At 30.8% G+C, this 26,699-nt stretch overlaps 2 protein-coding genes across 2 annotated transcripts; one reads left to right on the forward strand and one right to left on the reverse strand.

The window, feature by feature from the left end:
• Nucleotides 1–5,594: 5,594 nt before the first annotated feature.
• On the forward strand, nt 5,595–11,230 carry LOC100793602 (protein LONGIFOLIA 1). Its single transcript, XM_006593630.4, has 5 exons — nt 5,595–6,521; nt 7,803–7,855; nt 7,935–9,752; nt 9,832–9,985; nt 10,155–11,230. Exons 1-5 carry the CDS (start codon nt 6,365–6,367, stop codon nt 10,928–10,930), a joined length of 2,958 nt encoding a protein of 985 aa, XP_006593693.1. The 5' UTR covers nt 5,595–6,364; the 3' UTR covers nt 10,931–11,230.
• A 5,283-nt stretch (nt 11,231–16,513) lies between these two features.
• On the reverse strand, nt 16,514–16,915 carry LOC112998720 (uncharacterized). Its single transcript, XM_026124846.1, has one exon. The coding sequence runs from the start codon at nt 16,913–16,915 to the stop codon at nt 16,514–16,516; it is 402 nt and encodes a 133-aa protein (XP_025980631.1).
• Nucleotides 16,916–26,699: the final 9,784 nt, after the last annotated feature.

A 26,699-nucleotide genomic window follows, 5' to 3' on the forward strand; every position in this document is an offset into this window, starting at 1 on the left:
GAATTTTTTTAAAGTATGTTGACAAGATTTTGATTCTACCGTCGTCGTACTATGAAAAATATTTTGTTAGGAGAAATAAAATTCACTTTTCCTAATTTATGCCATGAGAGTTAATTCCATGATTTCTGAAAAATATTTTGTTTAAAAAAAACTTTAATTATGATATTTTGCTATGATAAGCAATCCACTAGCACATGATATCACTTTCTTGCCTGGTTGTGATTTAGACAAAAGAATTCAACTGTCAATATGAAAACCTTCTAGGTTGTTGCAATATATAATATGAATCTATAAGATGCTAAAATTGTTAAAAGACAGCATTAATTTACTAGCATTTATCAGTGAAAGAACTCTATCATATGGGCATAATTAGAAGATTTAAGGGGGCCATTATTGTCTCCATGGAGTCCAGTGCACAAATTTGTCAATCAACACTAGCTAGAAACTAAATATAACATGAGCTCAACAATTATGTATGATTATGGCTACAACTTGCCACCGCTAGCTAACACATGATGCATTAAACAAAACAAATTAAAGCTAGATACTAAATTTTATTATAGGATGCATTATTATATTCTTACAATATTTTTTCTTAATATTTGTGTTGAAATTATTCTCACATTATTTTTAACTTTGTTTAGCTATTTCTATAAGTTTGATGTTCATGTAAGATTGCTCAAGAGGAAATATGCATAATTTTGAAAAGCTAATAAAGTAATAAGCCGTCCAATAATATAGCACCTTTTAGGCACAGTGTGGGGGAGGTCATAAATATATAAATTAAAAGCAGCCGCTAATCTTTCGCAGGACCACAATTTTATGCCCAGAATTTTTCGACAATAAATTCTTAACCCAAAGCTAATGCTTATAAAATTAAACAAATTAGTAAACAAAGTACACATGAAAATGGGTTGGATCCTTGAAATGTACCTTGCTGATCGACGTGTTTTCAATTATTGTCCTTGATTCAATTAGCAATATTATCAAAGGGACCAAAAAAGAAATATTAAAACATTGCAGAAGGTCAGAACTCAGAAGCCATTAATTGTACAACTGCATGTGCGCGCGCGTGAGGCATAGTATTAAGGTTAGCATTTTAAAAAGGAGATATTACAGTTGAAGAATTTTTGAATTAGCTGCATGTGGAGGGAGGGTTATGTATTTAAACTGGAGGCTGTAGCGTAATCCTCTTTTGATAGTTAGAAGTAACAAAATAATGATGGTTGATCATCTTAGATTTGAGTATATCGGCCATTCAATGCAAGTAGTCCTCTAAGTAATTAAAAACTTATGAAAAAAGTCAAGAGTTTGATTTGTTATCCAATCTATAGAAGATAAAAAAAAAGGGTAGTGCCTTTCAAGTTGAGATATTGATTATGAATGTTACACTTTTAAACCTTTTCATCTTATTATAATCGTTTCGATTCTCTACACTTGGATTCAGTCTAAAACTAAACTCAACTTGATATAACTTTGTATGTTCTAGTTTTTTTATTAGGTCAAAGAGTTATCAAAGGCCTACTAAGGCTGATATAAAAAAATAAAATAAAAATCAAAAGGCCTACTAAAGTCACTCAATATTACAACTTAGAGTATTCCCTACATTACAGACCAGTGAATTTGAATTATTCAGCTCACCGTACTCGTGACAAGAGGTTTAAAATATTTAATGGTTATAGAAATCATATCATCTCAAATTTATCAAAAGAATAATAATGATGTAACTCCATGTAAAGCTTGTAGGCCTTAGATCTTTTTCATCAATGGAGTCCGTTGTTTCTTGAAGATCAATGAGAGTGGAATGAAGAAGGAAAAAAGGTGATTGGAAACGCCACTTCAAAGAGAAGATGAGTCAAGAATAAGTTGATCACCATAGGAAGCCATGAATAAGAGCTTGAAGGTAGGAGAAGATGAGTGGAGGGAGAAGAAGAGAGAGGGCACCAAGTTTATAACTCAAATGAGGCTTGAACTTTGAAGTATAATTTCTCAAATGATTAAAGCTAAAAAATGCACACACAAGACCTCTATTTATAGCCTAAGTGTCACACAAAATTGGAGAGAAATTTAAATTTCTATTCAAACTTCACTTGAATTTGAATTTGAATTTGTGGAGGCAAATTTACAACCAAAATTTCAGTAATTATGATTAGTGAATTTCAGTTATGGTTCAGTCCACTAATTCAAGATCAAGTCCAAGATTCTCTACTAAGTGTGCTTAGGTGTCGTGAGACATGTAAGACATTGCACAAAGTGTGACTATATGATGTAATAATGGGGTCTAACAAGCAAATGCTCACCTCCCATTTAGGCTAGTCTGAAATTTAGTTGGATTGAGCTTTTTTCAATTCAATTAAATTTCTCTTCCAACATACGTATCAAATAGTATGTTTAATGCATGTGAAATTACAAAACTACCCTTAATACAAAAACTAGTCTTTGAGCCTAAAATACAAAAACTGAAAAATCCTACATTACTATGGTACCCTCCCTACACTTTGGAGTGCTAAATACAAGACCCAAGAATAATGAAACTTTAATTTAATATGTACAAAGATAAGTGAGTTCATACTTAGTTTATGAATCAAAAATCTATCCTAAGGCTCATGTTCCCTTATGACCTTCTCCTGCATGTCTGACCCAATTTTCTTGGAATCTCCTAACCATGGTTCTGGTGATGGATCCCATCTTTGGGAGGATTATATCAAATATGCTCTCAATTAAGATTATGACTCCCTCACATTTGAGTATTATAAAAAAGACACCTTTGATCTTATTATATAGACTTTGTTTTATAGGAAAAAAAATTAACACTATACGATTGTATAATAAATTTGTTATTTTTTATCAAATTATCTTAAAAGTTATATTGATAATGATTTTTGGTTGATTGACATGTAAATAATATATATATATATATATATATATATATATATATATATATATATATATATATGGGGGATAATAAAATGGATCTCATGAAGCATTCAAATACAAGGGTGGACCTGATAAACAACAATCAATTGGTAAACATTGAAGGGTATTCCTCCTTTTCTTTTTTTATTTCCATGTGATTCAATGTTGGAGCTCTATAGTTCCCCCCAAAAAATTGTACAATTGTTACCAAATAAAAGTATATACGCCTAAAAGAGAGAATAAAAAAGGCTCCTTGTTCATTTTGCTTTTCTTTTAAGTATGTTTGAGAATTGAAATTTGAAAGAGCTAGAAGGAGAGAAGAAAAAAACAAAATTTTCATTTTTAATAAATATTTTTAATTTAATAAAAAAAGAAATACAGTGAGATAATATCATAAAGTTAATGCATTAATCTTTATTTTGTTCACTTTCATAAACATTACACAACTCTAGATCTTAATTTAAAAATTAAAAAGAATAAATTATCCTTCCTTTCTTTTCCTTCTAAATTCAACTCTCGATCAAATCAAAACACACTAAGACAATTTGACAAAAATATTCTTATCTTCACAATGTTCATACTAGTTCCTTATGGTTTGTCCCCCTCCCCTCCTGTGATACGAATACGAGAGCTTTGCCACTAGTAAACTTACACATACATACAGATAAGTGAAAATCTAACTCATCCAATATTAATGACAAGAAAGATGTCGCACTAAATTAATAACATGTGATACTGTCTCTGGCAGAAGTGGAAAGGGACCAAAAGCTTGCGGCGAAAATGATGTATATATATTTTCCAAAGGGTTCCCCTCTAATTTTGATTTTATTCTCTAATTAATTTCAACATTTTGGAAAATGCTAATGGTCCAAACCTCTTCAAGGAGTTAGTACTTGTCTGGCCCTGCATGGTAGTTGTGACTACACGTTGGACCACACTTCTGAAATGCATAGCTACAAAGAAACACACAGCCAAACACATAGCCTTGCTAGTGATCCCAGTTTTGCTCCTGGCTAGATTGGTATAATACATTAGTTCAATTAATGACACAGAGTTCTTCAATTCCCAAATTTTTTCCAATTTTTGTTTAAGGTTAAATTAATATTGACCTTACAATCGGCATATTTTAGGCTACTGAGCAGGGTAATATATACTAACAATACGCTAAAATGCAATAATATTCAGGCATTACATTCTGCACTGGAAAAATGCAATGTTCTTCTGCATCCTCCTTGCAAAGGGAAATAATATCGTATAAGCTCCATTTTGAGGTCAGGTCCCAAGTAAGGAAAAGAAAAACAAAAAAGTAATTTGGTTAAAGTGAGATATGTATGGGAATGGTTGAACAAGCAATTTAAATAATCTGCAGGAATATTCCAGCCTGAAATGTTTACACAGTTCTTCAATTTTATTTTCTTTTGCTACTAAACCTATTTTTAATAAGATGTAAAATTGGGTCAAATATTTAGAGAAAAAACATTATTACTTACAGTGATCTTATCCAGTCCAAAAGTGTCCATACTGTCTCTACATAAAAAAAATTACATAAACAAATTAATGAAATATTTATTCAAATTTTTTTTTAGTAATGTTATATTTTCCTATATTTTCTTATTAATTAGTTTAATAATTTATAAATAAAATATTAAATAAAATAAATATACTTATATTTTTATAATACACAAGAAATATGTAATACTTTTATCTAATAAAGTAAAAGGGTTATTGAAATGATATTGTAAAAAAATTAAATTATTCTGAAAACTTATTTACAAAAGTTGATCCTAAATTCAGAAGTTGGGTATTTTTATTTTATGAAAACCAATCTAAAGTTATGTTTCGTTTAAATTTATTGAAGTATTTCATGAATTTTAATTTTACGCATTTTAATATATAAAAGAAGAAGAAAAGATTTGTTATTTTAAAAATAAATATACTTTTGAACTCTTCCGCTTTAATTCGAATATATACTAACTCAAAATGGACGAAACTATTATAGTTCTGCTTTTCAGATTTCTAGTGCATTTACCTACTTAAATACTTGAATTTTATTAGTTGCTCCATATACTAGATTATTGATAGATATTTATTGTTTCATTTTATCATAGTGATATATTTATTAATTTTATTAATAATTAATTTTTATTAAAAAAATGTGGTTAGTTACTTTTTGGTCGGATTCTCCCCATCAAATATACTAGCTATAATATATATATATATAAATATAAATTAACATCTAAAACCAATAGAAGTTGTTTGAAGTCTCAATTCAAGTTCAAGCACACCAAAATATACTATTTCTTCCTTTACTTATTGTTTTTCCCTCCCCTCTGACAAACTCCACATGCTCATGGAGAGAGGCCCAAGTCAGAGACCCACCCACGTTATTGTGTCTGCATACAAGTGCTAGGAAATGACCAAAGCAGATCTGCCTCATCTCTGACCCACGCATTCACACACCTCCCCTCTCTCCCATTCCCTCCTTTTTATCAACCATTTTCATATTTTAACAACTCTTATCTGTCTCATGCACTCAGATTCTCATACCCAAATTCCACCCTTTTTCCCCTCTCTTACGTAATGTAATTAAATAAGAATACAATTGACCGGTATTATTAGGGTATTGTTTAAGAAAAAATAAATTATTTATTATGATAATTATAAAAAACATTATCAACAATGTAATTTTAGTTATTTAATAAAAAAAAATTAATCAGTACCCTAACAATACTTGTTAACGTTTGTCGTTAAAAAAAGCTGTCACTACTAGGTTTTTATTCTTCCTACCCAATTTTTTTCATCGCTTGCCTTCACTTCTTCATATATACACCCCACAACTCCTCTCACACACACTCTTTAGCCTCCTCTGTAGCTGTTGCCTCTGCAAGCGAAAAAGCAAATTAAAGATTAAAAAAAATATATTCCTCTGCTCAGTTTAAAGAAAGAAAAACATCTCTTCTTGGGTCTCTCAAATTTTTCCCTCTTCACTTTGGAATTGCTTGGTTTCCACTTCTTTTTGTTTCTTCTTCTGCTTTTGCAGGAGATTGATTTATATTCTCTCTTCCTCTGCTATGTGAAATCCCAACATCATCCAATTTTATGCAATTTTTCTGCTTTTGTATCTCTTTGTTTCATTCAAGGTCATGAAGGACATTCTCTTCTGTTTTCACATGCATACACACAAGTAGTACATGTAATGTAACACACATAAGCATAAAATTTGCATGACCAAGTCAATGCACTAATATTATCAATTTATCATCTTCTTTAGAATCTTCTCTGACCCTGAAGGCCAATTTCTTCTTCTGAATCACCGTAACATATTTCAAATTCTTTCTACCCCAAAAGAGGTCTTTGATTTCTTCTACATTCTTTGTGAGAAGGAAGATGGTAGTTACATAACTGAGGCCTTGTGAACACTGAAAAGTTAACAGGGTAGCAAAAAAAAATGTCTAAAAAGGTTTTGACATCAATGAAGGATGAAAATCCAGATTTGCAGAAGCAAATTGGGTGCATCAGTGGGTTTCTTCAGCTGTTTGACCGCCACAGTTTCCTCACAGGTCAAAGCAATAGCAGCCACAATCAGAACATACCAAATAATAAAGGTAATCTGCAATATATTTGTTATTGTTATGTATGCATTTTGATGGTGATTTTGTTAAAAGAATTAAGGTTAACTTTGATACATTTTTTTTAGTATGTGTGTGATGTTCATTATTCATAGACAGTACTAAGTGACAAATTTTGGTTGACATTAATAAAAAAGGACTAATTGACAAATTTTGATTGGCATGCATCTTCAGTAAAATCGCTTTCTTTCAACATTAATTGGACTGGCCCAATCAACTTACAATTTGTCCGGATTTAATGTCTCAGAGTAATCGCTTTCTTTTGCTGCATGTAGTTACAAGGCAAAACAAAACATTTTATCAACTGGCTCGGAATTGAAGATCATATAGAAACCATTTCCATTTTATGTGAAACCCTGAAAGTTTTCAAGATATAAAAATTTCAATGGATTTTCTGATACTTTCCTCCTCCAGATGTTTGCATATTAAATGTTTTAGAATGACAACTTTCATTCTTTAGCAGCGCCACAGATGCAGATATATATATATATATATATATATATATATATATATATATATATATATATATATATATATATATATATTTGAGTTTGTACCTTACCACTCCCCGTAATTATTTCGTTTTCCTCATTTAATATAACGATGAATGTTTGGTTGAAATAATTATGGAGAAATAACTATCTCTTTTTAATGCGTCTCAAGAAGCTGGTAAAACAAATAATTTTACCAAATACAAACAAATTCAGACTTTATACATTCCCAGAAAGCACATGTTCCGCAGAAAAAAAAGTATTTATTATTATTATTATTATTATTATTTAGAACATTTGTCGCTTAAAATAACATTACTGTAAATGTGTACTACATTTCAGGTTCAGATTTTTCAATAAAAAAAAAATTGAGATTCCTTGTACGATAAACACCTTATGTTTGTGACAAGTAATGATACGCCTTTATGCTCGAATCATCCTTGATAAATATAGATAAATTATTGTATATACATGAAGATTGATGCATTTAAATTAGGTGTATTAAGCTAATAAATCATTATTGCTTCATTAAAAAAATTAACCCAAATTATAAAAAAAAATTAACACAACATTCTTTAATGATGTGTTGATCTATTTACTTACTACATCCAATTTAGATGAGAGGTTACTTTCTTTGAAGCTTTAACATGTGTAAACACGTCAATGTATTTTTCAGGAAGAATTTAAGAATGAAGGGCTAGTTGAGGTAAAAAAATTCACAAGATATTTCAAATTACTTCCTACTAAAATTTCGTTCCTTTCTCAGGTGGAATCAGCAACCATATCAAAGAGGTGAATAATACAACTCAAAAGGCAACGGTAAGATAACTGGACAAAAGTTTGAATCATTAGAGAAACCTTGGTATGGAAAAAGTTAAGAATGTGAGTATGCTTGCAGGCAAATAATGTGAAGGTTGCAAGAGAGAATCAACAATTCTCCACTGAATCATCAGGAACTTCAATGACTTCATCGTCTCGCTCATCTAGCATGTCGTCCCTCGAGTTTAATAGAACAATTCAGATAGAGCCACCACCAATCAATCAAATGAAAATTCCAGAAAACTCTAACTCAGGAGCAGCAATGAAGCAAGGCAGCCAAGGCCATCAACCTCTTGATTTCTATGATATTGTCAAAGAGTCAATGCATAGAGATGTTCATGGATTGTCAGTAAAAACTGTAGCTAAAGAGGAAAAGAAGGGTCGTATCTTGAAATACATTGACTCTCCTAGGCCTTTGGAGCCCTCCAAATTTGTCAATACAGGAGTTATGGTTGCTTGGGATTCACCAAGACTCTCTTATGATGGGAGGGACACACAAGATACATTCAAATCCGCTACAAAGCCAAAGGAACTCCCAAGGCTTTCCTTGGACAGCAGACAAGGATCTATCAAAAGTTTCAATGAAGGAACAAAATCTCGTAGCCTTTTGAAGGGTCCCCAGAAAGGGTATGGTAGCTCCAGTACAATGCAGCTGCAGGAACCAGAAACTTCTAGAAGACCATCCAGTGTTGTAGCAAAGTTAATGGGACTTGAAGCCTTCCCAGACTGCACAGAAACTTGTGATACTCCGCCGCGAATCTCTAGCTGCGCCACCAACAAAAATGAGACAACCGCAGGACCTAGCACAAATGATGAGTACAAGCAACACCAAAGTGCAGCATCATCCCAGAGAACAATCAAGGGGTCTACCTTGCTTCAGTTTAGGAGGGATGCTTCAATCATGAACATGACGCCATATTCACGGTTTTCCCTTGAACCAATTCCGTGGAGGCAACCTGAAGCAAGCCAAGGTTCTCAATTACAGAATTCTAAGAGAAGCGAATCTTCAGCAAAAGCATCAAAACTGTCCCTCTCTGTATATGGGGAAATTGAAAAGAGGATAGCAGATCTAGAGTTCAAAAATTCTGGAAAAGATCTCAGGGCCCTTAAACAGATTCTTGATGCAATGCAGAGATATAAAGAATCATTGGATATTCCAAGAGATCAGGTGTCTAATTCTCTATCTGACAATAGAAGTAATAGCAGTCTCAGTGAAAGCTCAATAGTAAAAAGCCCAAGACTACGGCAGAAGGACCCAACATCCACCACTGTTGAGATGTCAAATTCAACCCAGGGTAGTAAGTCGCCGATTTTCATCATGAAACCAGCAAAAGCTGCAAGAAAAACCAATAGTCCAGCTTCCACAGAAATGTCATTTCAGGGTAAATCAGGCCCCAGCAAGTTTAGCCCTGCTAACCGCACAAATGGAATAATGGGTGACAAGCTTGACAGGCAAACAGCAAAGGGTATTGGTCCAGCAATCACACATGCCACAGATCCCATCAGCCAACCCTTTCACTCAGTGAATAAGAGTAATAAGAAGAGAACTTCAAAATTGATGCAATCCTCAAAAGTTCGTCAAGTAATCAATGGAGAAAATGCCACCAACTCCAGCAATACAGCAGAAGCCAAGAGCCCAAGACTACAAAAGAAGTTTGGTTTGGAGAGGCGTTCTCCGCCAACTAGCCCATCATCAGATTTGAGCAGTAACAGAAGACAACAGAATAGGCAATCGGTGGAATTGTCTTCCCCAAGTACAACACCCAGACAAAAATTCAGTGAGATTAGCAATCAAAGGAGGGATTTTAAGCATGAAGTTGACCTAGAAGTCATTCACATTGATCATTCTGATAGGATCAATGGCAACACCATCCAGCTAAAGGGCATTAACCAAAATGTAAGTATTTCTTCCTCCCATCACTGAATTCATGCAACTAAATCACCTGGTTTAATGTTTTATTGTTTCCATTGATCAGAATGCTGCAGAAGAGTTGAGCAAGGAAAGCTTTATGGCTGAGAAAACAATTACAGCAGAACAGCCAAGCCCTGTGTCTGTTCTAGATGCTTCTTTCTACAGAGAAGAACCACCTTCTCCAGTTAAAAAGAAATCAGACATCTCAAAAGATTTAGGTATGTAGCACAATTCATTCCTAAGCAACATGAATTGAATGTTGAATCAGTCTAAAATCATCAGTAAAATGAATCATTGCACCAAATACACTTTTTTATGCCATTAAAAATAAAATCCAGGAAAGGAGGTTTTGTTACATATTGATTTTCTTCAAATTTATTGCTACAGATGATGCTCTGAACACTTATGATAGTAGTGAGGAGAACTCAGAAGATCTTCCACTTTCATCCAACACTACAAAAGCCAACTTCAGCAGTGATACTGACTTGAGAACTCAAAATTTGGTCGAAATTCTCCAACAAATTGACAACAGTGATGAGAGATTCACCAATTTCAGAGACAATAAAGATCCTGATCATAGATATATATCAGAAATACTGTTAGCATCGGGGCTGCTCAGCAGTCCAAGCTCTAGCCAGGTTTTTCATTCATCAAGTTACCCAATAAACCCAAAGTTGTTCCTTGCACTGGAGCAAATCAAGACAAACAAGATGTGCTTCAACATTGAACATAATGCCAAGAATATTACTGGGCTGAATAGTCCTGAGCAAATGCAAAGAAAGCTAATATTTGATGTTGTTAATGACATTCTAGCTCAGAAAATAATATTGGAAAGTTCTACTCTGTGGCGCCAACCAAATCAGCAAGCAGGTAGAAAACTAAGTGGACAGCTGCTTTTGGATGAGCTTTGCACAGAAATTGATAAGTTGCAACATAAAAATACAAATGTCAACCTGGCTGATGAGAATGAGAATTTGACAAGTCTCCTGTGGGAAGAGTTGATGCACTGTCCCACAATTTACACAAACAGTTACAGTGAAATACCAAATGTCGTGTTGGATATTGAACGGTTAATCTTCAAAGATTTGATAACTGAAGTTGTGAGAAGTGAACTAGCTAACCATTCTGGTAAGCATTGCAGACAACTGCTGCTTTCCAAGTAGGACTTCTCGTTAATCAGTTTAAGAAATAATTTTAAGTCTTAATCTGTCAACTTTCTTTTCTACCTATACTTATACTTTGAGGAGGGGGGAAATAAGCTAATTAATAGACATTTTAAATTGTATTTCGTATCTAAACTTGTGAGCATTAATGTCTACAATCATCTTTTTTGCATGTATTTATAGTGTATGTTGAAGAAATACATGTAGAAATGCAGATAAATGTATATATCAATGACATGATCTTTTTAAGTTCAACTATAGGTGTCTTAAATTCATCAGAGTAAGATGCCCTTTTATATATCTCTACAGTCATATTCATATCATTGTATGCCATTTGAAGATGTAGTTAATATTCATAAACCAGCTCATCTGTTAGTTGCTTTTAGCAAATTTTCATCTGTTTGTTTTTTGTTAGGCTCAGCTCCTCCAGAGGTGCTTAATGCCTCAATCGTTGATTTATTGCTTCCTTCGATTCAATACTTTTGGTAATTTTCCTCAAAAAACAAAAAAAAATCTTCCATGGTCTGGTCTCTTCCTAAGAAGATTCAGGAATCATCTCAACTTTTAATACCCATGAAGACATAAACAAAATGAAAATGAAAAAAGTTCAGGACGTGAAATATTCTCTACATAACTAGGCTACATTGCAAGGTGCTGGCTCTTTCCCTGCATCTTCCTCTCTGTGGTCTATTATATGGTTGCGCATGGATCAAAATTCAATATGAACCTAAGTATTATTCTTTTCACATTTGAAGTCAATCCAATCCTAAGAAACGGCTCACAGTCATATAACTAATTCAAACTATTGACTAGGAGTTGTATGGAACACAAGTGGTGCTAAAATTGTGTATACTAATTTTCTACACTTCAAAAATAAACTTAGGTTTTAGTCAAGTAAACAAAGATTTTTAGCAGTAACAAAAAATGATGATAAAAATAGATTCAAGTTTTCAAATCATTGCATTCCCTGTGAAGATAATTGATACATCCACTCTTTAATTTCTTCCAGTGAATAATCAGTAAGTCTGGAAGTGACTCCCACAATATTTTAAATTTCATGAAATAAAAATAATCAGTTGGATAAACTTGAGATTTAACCATATAGGCATACTACAAGTATGCTCCCTTCGGAACGGAATAAAAAACATCTCAAACATCAAAAGGCTAGTAAACTTTTTAGCCTTCTCCCCAGTCATATATTTTAGCTTCACAGTAAAAACTTCAAGGGTATTTTTGGGAGTGAGGTTTTGGACAAAAAGGAAAGGGAGACCAAATTTTTACTTCCGAATTAAGAATTATATACTGTTTATAAAAACAAAGGATTAAGATATTACATCTATTTTATACTAATATATCATTTTATTTCTTTTATTCTAAACAGTCATCAAATGAAATTAGAGAATATTTATTAGAAATGGAAATTTTATCTCCCTTTCCTCTCACTCACCAAAAACCCACTCTTAAACATACCCCAAAATCAAATCTTCCTTTGTTTTCCTTTTGTTTAGATATTCAGTATTTTGCCTATGCTTGTCCATGGAAATGGAAGTAACAGTGGAAGCAGGAACGAGTTCATGGCAAACCTTGACTTCTCAATACAGGAATAAGTTTTCATGTTACATGAGCAGCAGTATGCATTGTAGAAAATTATAATAGGGGAAATGGAAGACACATGGAATGAATAATAAAAAGCAAACACCTAAATGTTGAATTTCTGGTTACTAGCTCACCAATTTTTACAAAGAGCAACTTATTCAGATGTTATAACTTGTAATTAAGCTGCATCTTTAATGCCTTAGACACTTGTTAATTGGCTTAATAAAGAGAGAATAATTGAACCAAAGACACTATGGAAGCAAGAGTGTGTCATCCATCATTCAGTGACCGAATGCATATGATTTGTGTGTACAGGGAAACAAAGAACATAGTGCAAAAACAAAAGATTAAGGGGAGCAAAAATAGGGCTATTAGTTTGACATTTTATAATTCATCCATTATCATCCCATTAATAATTTTTCTGTCTTTTCTACCGTTTCCTTTTTATTAATATCAACAATTATATGATATAGTCAACATACCGTCATAAATATTGCAAACAAACTTCAATAAAAAGAATCATCAATTAACTTACCAGACAAGTGAGGTAAGCACATACCTGAAAGATCGTTAAAATGGGAACATGTCTCTACAAAATAGTAATATCCATCTTATAACCGCCATAAGAAGACAAGGAAATAGATTTCACTACCACAGAACTAGCTATACTGACAGTTTCTTGAACAAGTACACAAATTCGATTCACAGCAATCTAACACACAATTGAACAAGCTCATCTGAATTTTTCCAAACATTGTTTCAGAATTCTCAGCTCTCCTTTTCCTGTCATCCTTTCACGCCTTCCATCACAAACCATGGAAGGAGCTCAATGGCTTCTTATTAGAAAGAAGCTCTGTCTGCTCTTGAAATCACAGTGCATGTGCTTTTCACAGCTTCAGTTGCAGAAGCAAAGGTCTTTTGTCTTCAACAAGATTTTTCCACAAAAGGGTTTTGCTGAAGCTGCATAATTGAATATCATAGCTAGAGAAAAGACAGAAGCCACTTCTTTATCCTGAATTCGAAAAAATACAGCAAAAAAAGAAGAAAAAAAATGGGTTGCCTTCCACTGCAAAGATGATTTTTTTTCACAAGACTCAAGTTTCTAACGCATACATAATTATAAGAACAGTTCATTACGGGAAAATCCGAAGCAAACAAGCCCAAAACCCTACCCCGTGTAAATTTGAATGTAAAACATAAATTAGAGAAAGATTCAAAATTGAGAAATGAAAGAGGAAAAATGAAAATAAAAAAAGTTTCGCAGTGAATAGCTGGTCTTAAACGAAGGTAATGCATATTGAGAGGGTTTGAGGTTACAGAGTGTGTATAGCACAGTAATTACATAACTGATCAGAGGACAGAGGGTTAAGTGAGAGAAGAAATAGTGAAGTTTAAGGTTAGGGATAGCTTAAGAATGGTTCTTAGAGCATCTCCAATGGGAGATGTTTCCATGATTTCTTAGACTAAGAAATGATTTTTTGTGAGTTATTTTGCATTGGAGCATAGTGACATGATAAAGTGAGTTCCTTTATTGTTAATAATAGTTTCTTTATAACAAATTTTAATGTTTGAATTTTTTATGATTTTTTATAATTTTTTGCATTAAAGTAAAATTTTATATGAATTTCTTATAAATGACATGACACTGTGGAGATCAAAAAAATAATGTGAAGATCACAAAAAACTGATTAAGAAATTTATATGAGTTTCTTGCGAGATGCTGTTATGAACATCCACATCGTTCATCGTTGTCTCCGAGGAAAAGCGCACAAATGAAACAACAAACTACTACAAATGATAAATATAAGACTTTTTTTTAAATTTGTTTTTCTTTTCTATACGACTTTTTTTATTTTGTATTAATTATTCTCTTACTAAAATACTATTAATTAATTTTCAATAATATTATGAATTAAAAAGATAAATACATTTGGTCTCTTAAGATTTTAGAGAAGAAGAATAACACATTAATTGATCATGTAGAAAGTAATTAAGTAAAAAAAATATGACGAATTTTAATAATTTTAAAGATAATTTTAACCAAATAATTGAACACAAGTGATTAATGTGTTAAAATTAAATTTAAATTATTTGGATAGCATTCAAGTTTAATCTTTAACAAAAATAATTATTTGTCAAATCTTACATATCAATAAAATGATAGTCAAAATGTGAAGGCTACCATCATGCATGTTGTCTACAATAATGCAATGATAAAAAATAATTAAGTATAAACTTTCTTATATTTAATAGTATTGTTCTAATTAAGCACTCCAAACAAATTATTTATGTTTAAACTTTATTTAACTATATCAATAACTACTAATTTAGTTATGCTGTTGAGACACTCAAAGATATATGGATTTATTAAATATATTAGTAGCTAGTATTTTAATCTTATTTTAATACTTTAATTAGACTTTTACTTCGGATATCTCATAATGATGAAAAAATATTAATTACATGCTATGATAGATAATATATTGATACAAAATATTTTAATATAATTAGTTTAATGTCTCGTGTCTTACATGAATATTAAATTCAATAATTATGTTTTTGGTTTTGGTCCTTAAACTTTGTGGAGATTGGTCAACATCCCCAAACTTGTATTTCGTCCATTATTTTCATCTTCGCCGTCACATGCATCATTAAGTGTCTATGTGTGTGTACACTTGGTTTGTTCCTAAATGCAATGTTGTAGTAATAGGTTTTGTTCATTTTTAATTTCTATATATTAATAGGTTTTATTTTAAAAAGTTTTCTCATCCCTACCCCATGACCCTCAATCACAAGCCCCACCCTTACCCCACAATCTCAATCACAAGTCTCACCATCGATGAGGTTGTTGTTTGTTGCCCCAACTCATGATGCCTCCTCATAGAACAGAATCGTCATCGTCAAAAGGGTTCTCTTCGATTGATCACGTTGTGTCGTCATCATCATACTCGGCAATAGGGAGATGCTTGTCACTTCACATAGCTCAAAGAATCATGGATGATTCTTTTGGGTTGCCCTAACTAGAAGGTGAAATGCCTTTGTCTTTCTTCTAATTTGTTAGATCATGTTTTTCATATTTAATTTTTTTGGTTAATTTTGCAGCGAGGGTTAACAATAGGAAGGTACTATAATCACTTCCGCTAGGCTGATGAAATTTATGTTGGTATTGATGATGAAGTTGTGGAACAAGTAGTGGATGAACACAAGAAGAGGATTGTAAGGATGCAAAAAAAGTTGAACTCTGAAAGGAATGAGGGGTGGATGCTATTCACTGGAGCTTTATTGTCTTGGTTGTTGTGTTTGTTTAGAGGGATGATATGTGTTATGAGTTGCAGCATGGGTAGAGGGTAGGATTGTGTGACTTGTTTAGTGTATTTTGGGGTTGTTTTAGAGTAGGAAATTGTATTTTGGAGGGATGATATAAGTCAATGTATTTTGCCTTGATTTAGTTATGAAACTTTGATGTCTAAGTTAGTTGTTTGTATCTAATGAATAATATGTTAATGTAGTAGTGGAGTCAAATTAGTTATTGATAATATGTGCTTGCAAGAGATTAAGAAGTGAATTGTGTTTCAACTTTGTGACTAATTGTCTACTTTTAAACACAATTAAAATCAAAATGGCACACTACATTTTTGCATAAAGCAATTTGTGTATTTTCAACATTACTTATACGTCATTTATGTACCATTAATACATGCCAAATCAAATCTACTTCTATATATTCCTTGCAACCTTTGAAGGCACATTCACTTCACTTGGTTGGGCATTGTCCCGCAAACCCATAGAAATAAGACAATTTAAATATAATATATTACCTACATGCAAATGTAAATGAAAAGTATGAGAAATTAAACTTGTTGTGTAGTATTAGGTTGCCTTGGTCACTGACTTGTGCAAGTTCATTTGTTATGCCTTGTTTGACCATAAATCCTACACTTGATGTTAAGTGTCCTAGTTGTTCTCCTTAGTCTAGTTGTGGATACTTCATCTGGCTCCCTCCTTCTCAACTTTTTGGGCCTTCCAAGGGGATGTTTTGTAGTTTGGAGGTAAAATGTTTGGGTAACCGGTCTTAGGCCACCTTTGCCTTCCATTGATGGGTGATATTACATGATCATAACGGATCTTATACATCTCCCTTTTATAACATGGGTTGAAATAGTCTGCAGGCTTCTCTTTATTGCTTGCAATGGTTGATATTGCATGCCTACAGGGGATTCCTACTAAGTCCCAATAGTTGCAAGTGTAATTTTTCTTATCCAAATCCACAACAAACTTGTGTTTGAACAAGCTGTCAGTTACTTCAGATATCCTTCTTGTAGCACACAATGCAAACCAATTGTTAGTATAATGAACTTCTTTATTCAACCTCTTCAATGGCTTAGGCATTATGTACTCCCTATTGTTTTGCCAATTTCAACCTTGATATAGTAAACTTACACATCAAATACTTTCTAATCCAATCCACCATTGTCAAAATGGGCTTGTCCCTACATGCCAAGAGGACACTGCTCATTGACTTATTAAGGTTGTTGATGACCACATTGCCCATCATCAGATTTCTTACCAAAGAACCCCCACCAAAAATTTTCTTCAAATTTGCATACAAGTGCCTAACATAAAATATTTGTTCAGACCTAAGACCCATTTCTTGAATGCATGGCATGAGTCCTTATGGCAAAACAGAAAAGTGAAATGTATAGATGTGACAATGACAATGACAAAGCAATATAGTGAGACAAATCATATACGTACATTTTCTTGATCTGACATCAATACCCACTTTTTGGTGATGGCTCACCAATGTCTTGAAACGGCATTGTTAAAAACCACTTTCAAGCCTTCTTAGTTTCACTTTCAACAACATCAAATGTAAATAGGAGGTTTTGATCATTTGGATCCCTCCTAACAACCACCAGCAAAATTCCACCAAACTGAGTTTTCAAATGACAACCATCTAGTTCAATGAAGGGTCTGCATGCAATTGTAAAGGCTTTTTTACATCCATAAAAAATAAAATAAAATTTATCAAAGGTTGGAAGAGCATCCAATTGATCTATGTACTTATACTTGTGCATGATTGAACTTACAGACTCTTCTTAGATCCTCACTATAAGAGCATAGATCAGTAAACTGCTTCTTAGCATCCTCTTCAACATTTTCTAGAGCCATCATTCGCCCACGGTCAGCAATTGAAAATGTTATACCAACAATAAACCTATTTTTGATGTCATCAATTACTTGCATAATTGTCATCTTTGGATTAGACTTAATTCGCTCTGTTAGCTACTTCGCAACCCACTTTGACTTTGCATTTTTATTCCAGAAGACCCTGCTTAATGTGTGCTTAAAATGCAATGTCCTCAGAATAAAAGTAATGTCATCTCTTTCTTTGCTAACAAAGACTTCAAAACCACATTTTGCTTAACATAAGACTCTCACTCTTTTTTTATCATTCTTGTCAAACTTCACTTCTTTACTAATTAAAATTGAATACTGCAACACGACATCTTTGAATTCTGCTAGTGTGTTAAATTCCATTCCTAGTGTCCATTGGAAGTCTTTACAAATGTCCTCTTGTCTGAATCTATAAATCATTGGTTTGTTGGCGACACTTCTCTCTCCATCATTGTCACTTTGTAATTCTTTAGTCAAGCAGTCCTCATCTAAATCAACTATGTTCGACAAATCAACAAACAATTCTTCATCTATGCCAATGACATGTGCTTCTATAGAGGCATCAACAACATCGTCAAACTCAGTCTCAAAATCCAAACTTGTCTGCATATTATCCTCATCCATATTAGATGGCTTAAAGTCATCATTATCACTGCTTTCAAATTCAATGTATGCATTAAAACCTTGTTAATCAACAAAAACCTCTCCATGCACTTCACTCTTTTCATCATGCACTTTACCCTTTTTAGCAGCATCCACATTAGCAACACCCTTTTAATCATGCACTTCACCCTTTTTAGCAACATCAACAACACCAACAACATGATCATCAACTATAAGCACATCACCCTGATCAGCAACATCCTCATCAACAACAACCTTTTGATCATGCACTTCACCATTTTCAACAACATCTACAGCACCAACAACATGATCATCAACTGCATGCACATCACCTTGATCAATAGAACCTTCATTAGCTAGATGTTGCATATCAACATCACTAACAACACCATCTCCATCCACCATTTCTGCATTACCACCAACATCCTGTCCATCATTCCCCCAACCCATATGTTCAAGTATTTCAACTTCAGCATGGGGAATATGTTGGACATACATATGGACTTCAACATTGTGGTCGATTGCATACTTTGCTAACTCTAATGTTTGTTGATCTTCAATGATTAGTTTCAACCCATCTTCAAAGCACTCATCATTTTTCTTCCACCATAACTTGAAATTTTCTTTAGAGTACCCCAATTCGTGGACCACAACCATTGCTTCAAAATAAGACCAAGTGTCCACATCCTGATTGTAAATTGCATCCTTATCTGTCTCTATATAGTGAAGATGTCGGACCATGGAAAAAGTACCATTGTGATGGATAACCAAAGTAAAAGCCATTTCTGCAACAACAAAAAAATTATTATAGAATGACATGAAGGCAGTCACATGTCCAACCCCACAAACAAATCTTTAAATACAAATAAAAATTCAACCCTACAAACCATTCAATAAAGCCACCAACCAGGGAATACTTTTTTCACAAACACCATGAATATAAATAAACAACCAAAATTGACCTTTCTAATGTCTGACAGTCTTTTAGCAAATGGGACTATCGAATATTCGTTCTTTGCTATCAACATACGACCATGTTCTTTGATTAAGTCCAACACCTTGGCCTTGACATGAAGCAAAATGACACTAAAAAAGCAAACAAATGGGGTCATGTTTTGCGATTCAGGATGCTTGGGTGAACGGAACAAATGAATATGGCCATGGGTGACCTATGATTTTGGGAATGACACAAAGCTTGGGGAACCTGTGGTTTTGGAGAGAACATTTGAGGACTGAAACCCTAAATTTGACCCACATATAAAATCAATTTTTAATTGGTTTAACTTAAAATTAAAATTAAAAATCTCCCTACTATCGACAAATTAAAAAAAATAAAAACTCACTCTACCACATCATCAAAATGTACACATTGCAACAAAAAAACATGTGCTTGGCAGGTGGTGATCAGACAAGTAGACACTTAACGATGCAACTGATGGTGAGGATGAAAACAATGGATAGAATGCAAGTTTGGAGATATTGACCAATCTTCACAAAGTTTAAGGACCAAAATAAAAAATGTTGAAAACATGAAGGACTAAAAACATAATTATCTCTTTTTATAATTTATAGTAGTAATTTTGTATATTATTTTTGAATTTTTAATATGTTGTTAATTATTTAGTCTAAATTTTAATAAATATATGTTAGTAAATATGTTAATAAATATTTAAATATATTTTTATATACACACATGATTCAAAAAAAATATTATTATAGGAGACGTTGCCATAGGTAAAATATCTCTTTACTTTGGTGACAACTTACATGTTCTCTTTTAAAAAAAGTTGATTTAGTTCTTGTTTTTTTTTTCTTTCTTTTGTGATTTGCATACTTTTTTTTTATCATCCATGCCAACCTAGAGAGTTAAACCCCCTTTGACTTATGCGCTTGATTTAGGATAATAAAAATTGAGTAAAATTGTTTAATTACAATAAAATGTACTTTTTTAAGTTTTAAAATTCATCTTAAAATATTTAAACTGACATGTTTTTAGAGACCATAAAAATTATTATTTAAAAATATTATCTAATTTTTGGTTGGAATTGAAGGAAAAAAATATTAATGTTAATTATTTAACTGATACTGGATAATTTGATTAATTTCATATTAAATTATTTTTAAAATTTAACTTCAAATATATTTGCATTGTGATATATATCTTTTACTTGAATATTTCAAAATATATATATATATATATATATATATATATATATATATATATATATATTATTAAGTTATTTACCTACACAAATTTCACTTTTAGTTTTGTTATGGTTAACTTTATTTTAAATTAAATTAGTTCCAAACATAATTTTTATATTAATTTTTTTTATGAATAAATGTCATAAGAAATGAAACTTATTAAAATAAATAAATATATTTTTTGATTAAATTTCAATCAAATATTAACAGAAAGATATATTTTCATCACTGATAAAATCTTGTATGATTTTCATTTTCAAGATCTAAATTTTAGTAATGTAAAAAATGTTATTAAATAATTTTTTTATCATTATTTTATTATAATTCATTAAATATTTTTCATGAATAAATGTGACCGGAAATGAAAGTTTATTAAAATAAATAAATATTTTTTCATGATTAAATTTCAATCAAATATTCAAGGAGGGATATAATTTTATCAATGATAAAATCTTGTATAATTTTTTAGTTTGCAAGGTCTAAATTTTAGAATATTAAAAACAAATTTATTAAATATTTTTGTATAATTATTTTGTAATAATCATTAAAAAAGATAAAATAGTATCATATTATTGTTGAACTAAAATATACACCAAATAACACTTATATAAGAATATAAACTAAAAATTAAATTCATATAGTTAGAGTAAAAATTTAGTTGTAAAGTAATTTTTATTATTTGGAAGAAACAAATATATTATCATTAAGGGAACTATTTAAAAGATAGTTATTGTTAATGAATAAAAATGATATTGGTTGCATTTATAATTTGGGAGGGAATGAATATGACATCATTCCATATTTATAAAACCTTCTTTTATATAATATAGTGGATAAGATAATTTTTATAAAGTTTATTATAAAGAATTACCTTTGAATAAATTCTAGCAGCTGATGGGCTTAATCCTCCCATAGAGTGCATCTCAAATTTTATCCTTCCCTGCAAATACAATGGAACTATAACTCCTATTCTTATCCCTCCATTCCCTCTTTTGGTCTATCTACATTCCAAGGACGGATCAAAAAGTGGAGTCTTGGTCAGAGCAAGCCGCGCCCTATTATTCTATTACCAGACATAAGAGCTGGAAACGCCTCATTTCGTTTCGTTTCCTTTCTTCATTTCCTTCTTCTCCAATCCAAGACCAAAGGGGGACTTCTCATATTTAGAATCTTTCTGCGCTGTGCTTTGTTAAGGGATTTAATTTTACAAAAATAAAAAAAGTATTGCGAATAAAAATATTTTTCAATTGGTGCATAGCATTAAATATTAATTATATTTTCTAATAAAAAATTCAACCATAATTAAAAAGAGTGATTGTCCACTTTCCAATCTCTTCTCTGATATAAGGAGGGATTATATATATATATATATATATAAAAGAGATCAAATTGTATTGATATAACTTTAATAATTATTATATTATCTTATAATTTTTAATTAGATAATATTTTTTAAAAATTTATCGTTAGATTAAAAGTTTTTTTCACTTGGATACATATAAAATTTTATATTAATTTAAAATTATTTATTATCTTAACAATATAAATATTTTAAAATATACTTAAATATAGATCACTTTACTACCTTTATGTTATTCAATCTTTACAAAATTTTACATACACAACTAAGATAATATGTAAATATAATTCAACAGTTAAATTAATAAAAAATATATTTTATATCAAATTATAAAAATAATATAATAATTATCAAAATTACACTTTTATATATATATACTCCTAGTAAATTATGCATCAATATTTTAGGCGTAAGCTAGCCCCATCACTAACACTTGTATACTATATTTCGAAAGGCTTAATAATTGTATTGTGGGAAATAAAATGTCCAAAATTTTGAAGATATAGGACAAAGGTGCGATTAAGTTTTTTTTTAATATACTCCCTTGTCACGTTAACGTCAAGGAAAAAATAATTATAAATCTAGATTTTGTTACCCTTGTCTATGTTTGATACCCATTCTAGAACCCAATTAAAATTCTAGTAATACTCTTTTTGCTGTAAAAAAAAAATAAAAGAGTAATACACTGTTATTTATTGAAATTTAGGTTTACTAACAAAATTTCGTGAATCATTCCTATTTACTATCTCTGGTACTCTTTATAAAAAAAAAAACAAATGCACTGAAAACTTATTTCTTATAAAAATGGAGAGAGAAGATAATAAATCTCATACATAACTTTATAAATTTCAATAAATTTTAACTTCTAATAAAAAATTTGTATCCACATAATTACTATTATACCTCCATTTTTTATGTCACTTTTAGTATTGAATTTTTGTTTTCATTTTCAGTCATTTTAAAATATCATTACTTATTATTATTTTTGTTAAATCTTATAAAAAAAATGATTGATAAAGGATACACTAGTAATTATAAATAATTTTATATTTTCTAACTACTCTAATAGATACTTTATCAAATACTTATAATGTAATAAGATAACTTTTTTAACGCGGTCCGTTCATTTTTTTCAGTTAATATTATCAATCATAAACTATTTCATTAAAATTAGTTGAAAAGTTAGTTATTAACTGAAAAGTTAGATAACTTACTAAAATCATGATTTATTTAAAAAATAATCAAAATATTAGACAAATATATTGAGGTTAAAAATGGAAGGAGATATAAAAAGATAAAAGTTGGGAGTTAGTGTTTTAAAAAATATTACTTCAAGTAGTGTTTAAAAAACACAAAAAATTACTAAAAAAAATGTTGTTTATGGAATAGTCATCAATTAAACTTTTCATTTAATAAAAAAAATTAAAAACTAACGATGTTAAACATAATCATAACCTTTTAAGTAGTGTTTCTAAATATGCTAGTTTTTTTTTTCTTTTTATTTTTAATATATTTATCAATTTTTTATTTTTTTAAAATAAATCATGATTTTTTTTATCATTTTATACTTTTTAATTATTTCAACAACTAATTTTATCAAACACTTATAATCTAATAAACTAATTTTCAAGCTTTTAATTAGTTTTTCAACTAATTTTTCAGCACTAACATTTTTCATCAAACATGTCCTTTATTGGTTGAATTTTTGTCAATAAAATTTAAACTCTTAGTCACTTGATATAAAATTATAGTTTTTTTTAATATAATCAGGAGGTGTAATGACCCTTCTATCTATCGAATTAATCCATTTTAAAGATAAATTAGTATTTCTAATTGTGATTTGATACTCAAGTCAAAAATAAAACTTCAGAACTTAATTAAAAGACTCAAATACCATAATATAATATACTGTAATGATCAATAATTCTATAGGAAATTGATATATCACTAACATATTATATTGTTAGTATAATGAAATTCTGTGTTTCTGATCGAGTATTTATATATTCATAATATTTTAATTAATAGTTTAGTTATCATCTCAAATTAAGAAATTAAATTATGCTAACAGATTAAACAAATTATTAGTAAATGAAATTCGTTGTTGTGATCGAGTATTTGTTGCAAGTGAAATGTGCAATACGTAAATTAATGTATCCCAGAGGCAAAATATTCATCTATCTGTTTAAACATACGTGAAGTGGAAGACTTCTGTGCTTTTCATCCTCTTTTTAATTGTTTCCTAATTGATTGATATTTTAAAGGGCTAGCTCATATTTGGCATCATATGCTTTATTCAGAGACTAGAACGTGCTTCGAACTTCTACTCCTTGTTTCTCTAAAGCAAGTAATATCTTTTAATTTAAAAACAAATCCACTCTTCGAATTCCATTTTCCCATGGCCAGTAGTTTTACGAGTAATTCTAGGTTGAGCGCATCAATTATTTACAGACACAGGATTAATTTGTTTAAATTTATTTAATAAAATAAGTATTTTTTATTTTTTATTCTTTTTAGTATGTTTATTTAAATTGCTTCTATTTAATTTTTTTTTATTAATTTTAAGAAAAAAAAATTTATCCCCTTATTAAAAAAAATTAAAATACTTATTTTAAACAAATTGATCAATAACCAATAAAAAATTATGATAACATTTAATAATATTATATTGTTATGTATAGTAATATTATTAATTTTATAATAATTATTTTAAAAATTATATGTAAATTAAGTTATAATTAATTAACAATAAATCTTCATGTGATACACAAACATCTTATCATTTTAAACATTTCTCTCACCGTTCTCATTTTTCTTTATTTTTATTCCTTTCCCATCATAAATTTTATTATAATTATTTTTTTTCTTTTTACTTCCTCTCTACATGTTCACCTAACATTTTTCAAATTTTTACCATACATAAAAAGTTAAAAACTACCTAAAATTTAATAAAATTTACATTAAAATATGTGCTGAAATCATTTTGACATTATAAATTTATAATATATTAAACCTTTGATTGAAATTATTTAGTAAGTGTTGTGCTGACACATAAATTGTTTTGGATTTAGATAGTGTTAGGGATTGCCACATTCTCGAGAGACGAATTCACGATCAATTAATACACTATAGTAATTATATTAGGATATTCTGTTTTTTACTGGTATATTAGGATATTTTAGTAGTATAAATATTTCATTAACATTTATTATTTTTTTCTATATTTCTTTTTCAGCTTATTACATTATTTCACACGTTATATCTACACTTCTCTCTTTTATCTCTTATGAGTATCTATTTGCAAACAAGTGTCTATGCATCATTTTTCATGTGCCGGGTGAGTGTACATGAACTCATGAAGGAGAAATTATTTTTCTCAGTCTCATCTCATGGAAAATACAATCACAAATAAAGAATAAAACATGATTTCCTTAATAAAAAAGTAATTAATTAACAAATTAGACATAATATATAACATAGGACACTGAGAAATCCTGTCTGATTCAAACGAAAAACATGTTTAACCAAATCCAAAACGCACTATCAAAATGATAACATTATTATTCAACCTTCCAACCTTTCTCAATGTAGAAGAGAGAGAGAGAGAGAGAGAGAGAACTTATCTGAGCATGCGTTCCCTTTAGCGTAGCAATCACACTATCACTTCAGGATAAGCTCTTACCCTTGAAAAAAAGCCATTCTTTTGTAGACCTTTGCTTGGTATCCATATAGATCAAACTGAATGGAAAATCAGAAAATTAACCAAACATAACTTTGACTAAAACGAAATGTTTGTTCAAACCGCAAAACGTTGAATAAAAAGATGTCTTGCAACTATAATAATGAACTTCTCACACTGCCCTCATGATATCAATCCATAACTTGTGAGGAGAAGAAATTTTGACAACTTTATTTTGCACTATTTGTGCATCACTTGGAAGGCAAATCCTGGTCTTTTTGGGAATGGCTTTCACTTCTGTTAGGAGAATGGAAAAGTTTAGGCCTAATTCCCAAGCTGAATGGCAATTTCTCTGATTGGCTCATGAGTTGCTGTGATGATGGATTGAGAGAATTTGCCAAGAGATTTTGATGAGAACTTGAACTCAGCATCTGATAGTGGTTGATTTGTCTTGCATTCATCTCCATTGCTGCAACATGATGTGAAGAAGGGAAATATGGCTGTGTTGTTGCTCCATGAGGAGGACACACCAAAATCTGAGAAGTAGTAGTAGTATCACTCCCAGTTGATAGAGCCAATGTTGATGGAAATGGAACCACATTGATGCTGTGTACATCTGTTTGGTTAAGAAATCCATGGTTTTGCCATTGACCAATATTAACATCATGAGCTGAATTATTAGCCTCCCATTGGTAACCAAGTGATGGCATAATGTTCATCAAGCTCAAAAAAGAAGGATGGTTTGGTCTTGGCAAGAGATTATTTGGCAAAACAAGTGTACCACCATGACAAATATTATTATTGCTTCCTTCTTTACCATTACTATTATTATGATTATTATCATCATCTCCTTCACTTCTATTCATCCAATTTGCTTTATCATCACTAACCATTTCTCCTGATTTTGGTTTCCACAATAAAGTGTTCTGGCCTGAACCTTCACGAGAGGTGCTAACTTCATTACAAGAAACAAGAGAGGGATAACCAAGGGTGAAGTTACCTGGAGGAATAGGAAGTGGTGGAAGTTCATCAATTTCATGTTTTGCTGCATTGAGCAACCAATCAACAACCTTGCTTGGTTGGTTGAGTCCAGCCTATCTGAGATCATAGAGGTGAATTGCTGTAGG

This window comes from Glycine max, chromosome 13 (genome assembly GCF_000004515.6).
Source record: "Glycine max cultivar Williams 82 chromosome 13, Glycine_max_v4.0, whole genome shotgun sequence".
NCBI lineage: Eukaryota > Viridiplantae > Streptophyta > Magnoliopsida > Fabales > Fabaceae > Glycine > Glycine max.